The sequence below is a fragment of the Myotis davidii genome, unplaced genomic scaffold (genome assembly GCF_000327345.1).
Source record: "Myotis davidii unplaced genomic scaffold, ASM32734v1 scaffold19, whole genome shotgun sequence".
Taxonomy (NCBI): Eukaryota; Metazoa; Chordata; class Mammalia; order Chiroptera; family Vespertilionidae; genus Myotis; species Myotis davidii.
In genome coordinates this window covers 628912-639633 of record NW_006289854.1, presented here as the reverse complement: position 1 = coordinate 639633, position 10722 = coordinate 628912, and the positions used below count along the sequence as shown (strand labels likewise).

The 10722-nt window shown below is 38.8% G+C and overlaps 1 protein-coding gene across 3 annotated transcripts in view; it reads left to right on the top strand.

The window, feature by feature from the left end:
• The window catches only part of GSKIP (GSK3B interacting protein), a 12734-nt gene extending 5247 nt beyond the window's left edge, over positions 1-7487 (top strand). For all 3 annotated transcript variants that reach the window (XM_006762712.2, XM_015563245.1, XM_006762711.2), the window contains exons 2-3: positions 1812-2070; positions 5739-7487. In XM_006762712.2, coding sequence (XP_006762775.1) covers positions 1813-2070; positions 5739-5900 — 420 coding nt within the window. In that variant the 5' untranslated portion in view covers position 1812 and the 3' untranslated portion in view covers positions 5901-7487. The remainder of the gene's footprint in view (positions 1-1811; positions 2071-5738) is intronic.
• Positions 7488-10722: the final 3235 nt, after the last annotated feature.

Genomic DNA, 10722 nt, shown 5'->3' with positions numbered 1-10722 from the left:
CTAAGGTCCTAATTGCAATTAACTGGATTCTTGCTTTAAAAACTTTATATACTGCTAAGCTGTCTCGTATAAACATCTTTTTCATGTAATGATTATTATTATTTCTGACATCTCTAATTGAGATACTGGATTACTGAAGCCAAAAAAAAAAAAAATGTTTGGTATTCATGATGTTAAAAGATTTATAGTGGACAGTCATGCTTCGAAGTCTTCAAACTAGCTGTAAAAAAATAAAATGAGCTCATTTTTTATACATAAAACCAAGTATAAAGGAGTATAATGATTATTTTTAGAGTAAAGTAGAAATTTTAGAAAACAAATATTTTCACTATCTCATACAGTAAGTCAGTATTAGATTTCAGTTATCTGACAAATGGATCCAACAATAATTGGTAATTTTATAATTAACCTGTATTGTTAGGAGTGACTAGTTCTTGAAAGTTCTGTAGCAGGCTCAATAAAGGATCTTTAAAGCGAATCATTAGTTGAAATAGGACTGAAAGAACGTATTATTTGTACATTTGCTGTGGGAGTTTTTAATAGCTTTACATAGTTTATTATAAATTGCCTTTGGCAAATAGTTCTGACTTTTTAAGAAAATGTTTTTTTTTATCTTTTAGAGGGAGAGTGAGAAAGAGAGAAACATCAATTAGTTGCCTCTCGTACACACCTCACCCAGGGATAGAACCCAAAAGCTAAGCATGTGCCCTGACCTGGTATCAAACCAGCGACCTTTCAGTGCCTGGGACAGCACTCAATCAACTGAGCACACCAGCCAGGGCATAGTTTTGACTTGTATAATGAATAAATGACAACAACTATAGGAGCTCTAGCTCCTTAAGATTTTTGCTAGTGGTTTAGAGTTGACTGTATGGAATCACCCAGAAGCTCTGAAAAATACCCAAAAAAATTACCCAGATTTTTTTTTTTTTTTCAGTTTCTCTGGGGCGGGGTGAAGAGGTGTCACTGGCTGAAGACTTCATTTGTTACCTCAAATTGGCAAATATTAAAAAGTATTGGAAAGAATGTGGGGAAGAAAAAAAAAGAGGATAGCCCTGCATAGTCTCTTGGTGGAGTTTAAATCATACAGCCTTTGTTTGTTTGGTTTTTTGAAAGGTAAATCAGCGTTATGGCAGTACCTATTGAAAGTTAAAATGAGCATGTGCTTTGACTCAGCCATTACAGTTTTAAATGTCCTAGAAGAGTAATTACACATTTAAAAAGGTGTACTAAGGTTTTTACTGAGACATTGTTTGAAATAACTAAAAATTAATATTCTCAATTCTTATCAACATGGGAGTTAACTTTGGGGGGAAAAGTGGAGAACAGTGACTGTTTTTTTCTGAAAATCTATAGGTGTCTAGATAATTTCGCTGTAAAAAAAAAAAACTATTAAAAATGGCTTTCAACAATATTTTCCAGAAAAGTTGTTGACTAGTTCATGCTGTCTACTAAGTAGCAGTAGGAAGGCACGTCAGGCATTGTTTTCATCAAACAATAATATCTGTACAGAGGCAGAGCTGCCTCAAACAGATTGTCAAACTGCAGCGGGAAGGCCGGGAAGGGTTGGGGGGCAGGAGGTAGGGGGGTAGGAGATCAACCAAAGGACTTGTATGCATATAAGCATATGGGACACTGGGGAAGCATGGACATGGATAGGGGAGGCTGAGGGACTGTCTGGGGCGGGGGGAAAAAATGGGCACATATGTAATACCCTTTGTAATAAAAAATTTTTAAAAAAATCTCATAAAAAAATAATAATAATATCTGGAGTGTCTTTCTGTAAAGATTCATGTCTATTTTTTTTGCAGGATGGAGACGGATTGTAATCCCATGGAGCTAAGCAGTATGTCAGGATATGAAGAAAATGCAGAGCTTAATGGTTTTGAAGGGACTGACATGAAAGACATGAGGCTAGAAGCTGAAGCAGTTGTAAATGATGTTCTCTTTGCCGTGAACACAATGTTTGTCTCAAAAGCCCTGCGCTGTGCAGATGATGTGGCCTATATCAACGTGGAAACGAGAGAAAGGAACAGATACTGCCTGGAGCTCACTGAAGCAGGGCTTAAGGTGAGTGCCTTTTCTTTTTGGAAAAAGGAAGTATTTATACTTTACCACTTTATCAAAGAGGGGTCAGGGAGTGGGGACGAGTTTTAAATGAGAACTCAACACTCAGCAGCTAACAGGGGTTTTTAAAGGAAAACTTTTATCTAGGAATTTTTAATAATACTCAAGTCTCTCACTAACATGGGGAAATGGAATTTTTTTAAAAAATTTGATAGGCAGTATTAGTTTGTTTTAATGATCACCCCTAAAATTAATTTATTTCTTATCTGTGGTTAAATAATGTGCACCAGAATTAGGCATTCCCTGCACTGGCTGAGTTTTATAGGCATTGTATTGAGAGGCTCTTCTTCCACCTCTTACAAATGTCTCTTCTGTGAAAACAACATACTTGACTCCACTGCTCCCCAGCTGTTAGATCAAAGTCCCGTCACAGCAGACAGTTGCACCTCTGAATTTCCAAGAGTGTCCTATTGGCTCTTTATTACAGGTGAGCTGTTCTAGGCAGTAACCTTAAATCCTTATACCAGAATCCTGAGTTTAGAATAGTAGCAAATACCACCTGAAATCAACTTTTCATTTAAAAAAACAAAAAAAACAACTATTATAAAAATTTTGACCTGCTAAACAAAGGAGTAGTATTAGAAACTCCAACATTTAATTGTAACTTTACTGATTGATTAATATTCAATCTCAATTAAAGATCTCTGACTTTTCTGTTTCTATTCTGTTTCAAAAGTTGCACAGAATCATAAAGTAGAGGCCAAGGCCTAAGCAGGTGAGAGTGTCATGTATTGATATGTTCAAAGGCTACATGAACCTGCCTATTTCACTGGATTCGGTTCCTTAAGAAGCAGGTGAGCACGTGTTCCGTGCACTCCTTGTTAAGGATCACTTGCACTGAAGCGAATTGCAGAGCCAGCAGCTTGACTGCTCTCAGTTCCCTCACAGCTGCCATGCAGGTAGCTGCTTAGCTTAGAGAGTGAAACTTGAATTAACTAATTTTGTACACTCCTTTCTCAATCCCTAAATTTGTACTAAAAGTTTATTGTCTTCAGAAATGGATCTTAAGTAGAAATAGGTAAATCAAAAGTAGAGATAAATGACCCTGGATAAGTTAATTATATTTTACATTGATTAATTCTAAGGTAGCTATGGTGAAGTACGATTGGTTCTGATCAGAGTCAGAAGTCTTACATGTGATTTTGAGTGATCTTGGGTAAGTTAGTCAACCTTTTGGAGTTTGATTCTTTATCTGTAACCTGGAGATTAAATTTAAAAACCAGAAGAGATTGGAGGATAATTATATGAATAAAGTATAGAGAAAGAACTAGGTCAGTTATAAATCTTGACATGTAGGTACTTAAATTTTTTTCAGTCTGATTCTGTTAACATTCATTGAGCAACTATCCTGTGTTAGGAATTGGAAATGAAACTTTGCATAAGATATGATCCCTATCCTATTAGGAAGACCAGTCTTACAGGCATCAGAAAGGGGCAAACAGAACTGTAATACAGCCCAGCTGGTGTGGCTCAGTAGTGGAGCGTAGTCCCATGAACCAGGAGGTCACAGTTCAATTCTTGGTCAGGGCACATGCCCGGATTGTGGACTCAATCCCCAGTGAAGGACATGCAGGAGGCAGCCAATCAATGATTCTCTGTCATCATTGATGTTTCTCTCTCTCCTTTTCCCTTCCTCTCTGAAATCAATAAAAATATACATATATATATTTTAAATCTCCTTATCTTCAAAAAAACAACAATTATAATACAATGGGCCCTCCCCTCCCCCCTTATCCACATGTTCACTTTCCACAGTTTCAGTTACCTGTGGTCAACCATGTCTTGAAAATATTCAATGGAAAATTACAATTTATACAGGGGTGGGCAAATTAGGTTAAATTACCAGCCATCATTATGTAAAAGATAAATTATAATTAAGGATACAGCCCTAGTCAGTTTGGCTCAGTGGATAGAGGGTGGGCCTGTGGACTGAAGTGTCCGGGATAAAAAAATTTATCCCTAGCTGGTTTGGCTCAGTGGATAGAGCATCAGCCTATGGACTGAAGGGTCCCAGGTTCAATTTCGGTCAAGGGCACATGCCCGAGTTGTGGGCTCGATCCCCAGTGGGGAGCATACAGGAGGCAGCTGATCAATTCCCTCTCATCATTGATGTTTCTATCTCCCTTTCCCTTCCTGTCTGAAATCAATAAAAATATATTTTAAAAAATATATAAATAAGTAAGGATACAAAATAATAAGAATGAGACAAATAATACAAATAAATAATATAATAATAATACAAGAATAAACTTTCGGGTACTCACAGCTGTAAACCTACTTCTGCCAACCCCAGACATTTTATGTTGCACACCTCTCTGAGTAGTATGGTGAGATCCTGTGCCATCCTGCTCCGTACTGCCCAGGACATCCTTTGTCCAGCACACCCGAGCTATATACACTACTCACCCGGTTAGCCACTTAGTAGCTGTCTCAGGTACCAGATTGGTTATCAGAGAGAGCACATTTACATAACTTTAAATACAGAATATTGTTATAATTGTTCTATTTTATTGTTAATTGATCTCTTACTGTACCTAGTTTATAAATTAAAGTTTATCATAGGTATGTACGGTATGTATGGGGAAAGTACATATAGGGCTTGGTCCTATCCATGGTTTCAGGCACCCACTGGGGGGCTTGGAACATCTTCCCTGCATATAGGGAGCTGCTGTGCGCGTGGAAAGCACTGCAGTAAAGCGTGGTTCTGAAGAGGCGTGTCGTCCTCCTCCGGCGCCTGCCTCTGCTTTTCATTAAAACCACTCCTACTTCTAACATGAACTTGCGTCTCCTACGGATTGGCTAGATGGCATAACAGTTCAACACTTACAGAGGGAATTCACAAGCTTTGGTCAAGTGAACAAAGACTGAAGTATTTTGCCCTGTACTGTGCTGGTGAACTGTGATATGTCTTATATAATCTTGGTGGAGAGAAACGCTTTAGCTGCATTTAAAGAAAAATAAATAAAACAGTAACATTCCCTTTTTTCTCACTGAGTTGTGCATTCGTTTCCCTGTTAGATAAGTAATGTATTAGTAATGTGAAATGGCCTTTCAGATAAATAATCACACAGGAGGATTAAAGCTATAAATACTTTCTAGAATTCTTTATAAAGAAAGAGTCCAAAGGATTAGTTCTAAGGTAGCTATGGTGAGGTAAGGCCAGTTCTGATTAGAGTCAGAAGTCTTACATATGAAGCTAAGTAAATAGTGGATATATTATCTATTATAGTGCTTTTATATAGCAGGCTCTCAATACATGTGTAATTAAATTGAAGCATGTTTTATTTTTTTAATCATGTTTTAAATTATGAGAATGGAACACTGCTTTTGATAGCTTTTTAATTTTTTTCTCTATTTTACATTTGTTTTAGGACCAGGAGTTGGTAAATCAAACCATTAAAATTTTGGGGGAAAAAATTATAAAGAGAGTGTTTTGCAGGGGTTATTCCTATAAGTTGTAAATTGCTTAAATATTTAAAAAAATATATTAAAATATGCACATTTTAACTATTGATTGAAAAAAAGTGTCATTAGAGAATGACCCAGGTAAACAACCGGTTTTTGCGCTGTCATGAGGAAATCTAATTATTGAATTCCCTCTTCTCTTGTAGATAGTAGGTTATGCTTTTGACCAGGTAGATGATCACTTACAGAGTCCCTACCATGAAACGGTCTACTCCCTGCTGGACACGCTCAGCCCCGCCTACCGGGAGGCCTTCGGAAACGCACTCCTTCAAAGATTGGAAGCTTTGAAAAGGGATGGACAGTCATGACTAAGCTTTTTCCTTTGCGAGGGGGTGGCTGCTGGTACAAAATGTTGATGTAAAGCTTGACATTCTTGCGTAAGGTCATAGAAAATGCATCTTTGATTTTGTGTCTTTATCTTTTCTTGCTTCAAATTTGGCTTTTGACAAGAACATTATTGAGTAATGAATCGTCTTTCTTAGTTCCTGATTCATGAAGGGAATTGCTGTAATACCCTCATTAAGACATTCAAATTTCTTCATGTAGTATCTCTGCATTTCAAAACCAAATCAGTGTTTCATTCTGTTATCCAGGACTTCGATTGCTGCCAGCACTCTCTATCACATGGGAACTTCTGGATTTGCACAGTAATGTAGGATTTAAAAGTACCTACATGTAAACTTTGGTTCAGCTCGCTAAATCAGGGGCTTACTCCTAACTTGGACTAACTTTGTAATACTTCTTTTGGTACTAGCCTTACTGGAAACAAATTATCAACCAGTTTCCCCTGCACAAAATTTGAAATTCACTGAATCACTTCATCTATTTATATTACTGATATGGACTGATGAAGATGAATTAAAGATATATTACTTAGCTAGTATTCAATGAACAACAGGACTGAGATAGTTCTGTATTCCTTGTTTGCAACAGCCAGCGAACTAAGAGGACAACCGTTAGCAAATGAATGTAATAATTTTCTCCAAGGTGTTTAAGCACATAAGCAAATACAGGAACAGGCTCCATTCTTTTTCTTAACAAAAAGCATCTTCAGTGTGTGGGATTTAAAAGAAAGAAGATTCTGATTTCCTAAAAAACAGTCTTTTGGCCTGTGTTGATTCTTATTATGAATGTTTGTTTACATGATGTACAGTATATATTCAGAAAGTATTTTCGCCTCAGTGTTTACTTTCTATAATGTAGTACTTTGGTATTCCCACAGCACCCTCCTTCCCAGCATATGTGCAGTGTTTCGTCTCAATGCCAAACCCACAGTGTAATCTAAGTGCATTGTATGGGTTTGAAAACCAAAGGATGACGGAAGCATTCCGAGACTTCATATTTGAAAAAGGGAGAAATCTGTATTTTATATTTTATTACAAGTACTAAGATTTATAAACTTAGTAAACTATACCATGCTGCTATGTGTTTTCAAGAACATGTTGAATAGTAAGGATTGGGGAAGTTTTTTTAATACTAATAGTCAAAAGCAGCAGCTGTTAGAAATGTTGAACTAGAATTCTGCATTTGAACACTCCTTCAGAAATTGTCATTCGCAGGCTTTGTTTTCTATCATTATTAAGTAATGGGTACTTTCAGGCTCTGAAGTTTTTGTAGACCAGAGCAAATTAGAGTTCGGTTCCGGTCACTGTTTATTCCGAGCCCCATAGGAATGCTTTCATTATGGTTGATATGCATATTCATTCTCAGCTTTGCTTTCAGATGCTTAACTGTTTGGGCAGTGAAGTCTAACTTCAGGTTGAACAATCTCAGGCTAACTGTAAAGTTTGAATAAAATTCTGTCTGTTCATTTTGAGTTAAGTATGCAGAAAAAAATAACTGTATGTTTAAAAGTTGAAATTGTTCATTTTGTGATAAATGATTGATTCCAAGAGCTTCTGTTTCTTTTTTCTTTTTTAAATAGAAATAGAAGAGTGTATAAAACCTGGACTTTTCACTCCAAAGTCTTGCCACAGTGGTGTTGCTTGAAAGGTTAATCAATGCTTAGTGACATAGAGCTCTTAAGCTCTGACCTTTTGCAAAGAGATCTGGGGAGTAAGCCAATGCAATATCATTTCCATTTTTGAATTTAGTATTGTTATATTTTAATGTGAGGTGAGTTGTTCTTTTTATTACTATGAAAGAGGAACTTGGAGAGAAGACTTAGTAAAATGCTGATAATAAAACCTCCGCTAGATTGTGAAACCTCAATTTTACCTAGATTGGTTAAAGCAGATAACTTAAAGCCTTGATTACACTTCCAAAGGAAAAGGGAAAAATAACTTTAAATAAAAAATTAAAAAATGAGAATGAGCAAATGATATAAACAACTCAGAAAAAAAAAATACAGATGTCCACTAGTAACTACTTGAAAGATATTCAACCTGACCAGTAATTCAAGAAAGGTAAATAGGTTTGGCTATGTTAGGCCATTTCACTTAATCATTTAATAATTTCTCTATATAACTAGAGGCCCCGTGCACGACATTCATGCACTGGGGGGCCTCCCCCGCCCCCACCCCCAGTGCCTTCTCCCCAGAACATGGGGAGCAGGCCTAAGCTGGCAGGCAGACATCCCCTCGAGGTGTCCTTAGCACTGCGGCGGAGGCAGGAGAAGCTCCCACCACTGCCACTGTGCTCGCCAGCAGTGAGCCCAGCTAATCCATCCTATCCTATATAATAAAAGGGTAATATGCCAATCGACCAAACGGCAGAATGACCGATCGCTATGAAGCGCACTGACCACAGGGGGCAGGCGCTCAACACAGGAGCTGCCCCATGGTGGTCAGTGCGCTCCCACAAGGGGAGTGCCGCTCAGCCAGAAGCTGGGCTCATGGCTGGCAAGCGCAGCGACGGTGGCAGGAGCCTCTCCTGCCGCCGCAGCAGCACTAAGGAGCAGCAAGCTGAGCCGTAAGGAGCAGTGAGCAGACAGGTGGACATCCCTCAAGGGGTCCTGGACTGTGAGAGGGCACAGGCCATGCTGAGGAACCCCCCCACCTCCAGTGCAGGAATTTTGTGCACTGGGCCTCTAGTTTAAATATAATGATACCAGTAAGGATTTAGTGAGAGGGCACTCTTACCTCTGTTGGAGGATATTCTGGCAAACATTGGTGGTAGAGCCTTTACAAAGTTTATAACTTCTGTTCCAGTACTAGCCAGTTAGCAGGGTGAGCGATTCCAAGGACATATACTGCAAGGATGTTCATTTTCTCTAATGAACCATTGGAATGGCTCTAAAAGTGATTAAGTTATGCCACATTGATGGGGAGAATTGACAATGGAGAAAATTAAACTACATGAAAAAAATAAGAAACTAACTTATTTTGGAAAATACTCTTCTATGTGAACAGGAAAATGAAATAAAATATTCTACATGTTCATAGTCCTCAGCAGGTGATAAGATAGGTAGTTTTCATTTTCTCTATACTTTTTCACATTTTCTACATTTGCTTGTATATACTAATTGAAGGGGAAGCAATAGATTTGGGGTTCAAGCTAGCAGAAGAACCTCCCTCTCTAGGAAAAGCACCAACCTGTGTTCAGTTGTTGTGCTCCCAGGATCCTCATTCCCTGTGGTGACCCCGTTCCCACCTTTCCCCGGGGTCCAGAATCAATTGTTACACTTCCAACAGAGCAAATCAGTGTGTGTGGGATCACGATCATAGCTCTTCCGTCGTACACTGCAACGTTCTCCAGTGTTCAAAAATAAAGTGTGTTGACTGTCAAGGGAGAAAAGGTTAGGAAAACTCTGAGAGACTTCGTGACATGTTAACGTTGGAACTCTGCCTTCTACCCCTTTCTTCGTGAGAACGGAGCTGAGACTTGGACAGATGGAGGGACATGCGCAGCAACCCACCTGTAAGCAGTAGAGCTGGGCAGAACATGGGTCTTCTGACTCCACAGCATAGCCCACAGTGAGCGTTAATGAAAGCAGCTCCTGAACTCTGTTCATATGAGAGCTGATTTTAAAAGAGGGAAGGAATAACAATAAAAGCTGTATTAATTGGTATAACAATTAACAGAACCCCCCAACCCACTGTATGTAAAATACTCTGGAAGCACATTGACCCGTTATCAGTAGTGTGAACTGGGAGAAGGAAACGCAGGTGAGATATTTTATAGTAGCATGACCAGTAGATAACTTTCGAAGTACTTACCTGTTAAACTTCATATCAATAGGAACAAACTAAAAATCTGGAAATGAGGCATCTAGGGAGTTCTAGAATGTTTGATCTAACAAGCCATTTGAAAGGATGGTGGAAGATAGTCCACCGAGTTTTGCACTGGTCGTGATGAGTATTTCTATATTTAAGTTGACAGCATTTTATTGTTGATAATTTTTTAGAAAGAATGTTACTATGAGCAATCTTTTCCAAAATTGAGTGCAGAATGTCAGTGTTAATTATTTTATCAAAACAGAAGCTCGAATGAAACATAAACAAGGAAAGTGGGTGAGGACCCCCCAAAAAAGGAATGAAAGGCTCCCATTTGTAGCAGTGTGCCTTAGGCTTACAGAATAAAAGCAATTGCACCTTTGGAGACCATTTCAGAAAAAGCTCTCATGCATGTCTTATTTAATCCTAACAGCCCTGTAGGCTGGTGGTTTCACCCCTGTTTTACAGCCAGTTTAACAGCTTGGGAAAGGTTAAAAGATGGGTCCCAGGCTCCAGCAAAAGGCTGCAGAGCTGTAACTCAGCCAAATCTGAGTGCCTGACAGCCTGGAGCCTCCCAGTTTTCTGGAGCTCCCGGGCCACCTGCATTTTTTGAGGCAAGCAGTATTTAAAAAATAAAATAAAAATTGCTGCATGTGTTAAATATTTAAATTGAGCAAGTCAATGTTTAAAGCACAAAAATATTTCAATAGAATCAGGCTATTCCAAGATAACAAATGGCAAGATGTAGTCTTAAGAGGAATGTCATCTTTTCACTTGTCGGTTGCTGTGGGCAACTGCATGCGCAGTCTTATTTGGAAAGGTCAAAACCTAAATTCCATCCCTGAGCGACTGTGGGCGATTGGGTCCCCAGCACCGTGCCCCCGGTGCTGCCTCCACCCCACCCATTCCAGAGGTCTTTCCGGAAATGACCCCTAGGCCCGGGGAGCCCCAGGGACCAAGCAGCATGGCTGCCGGG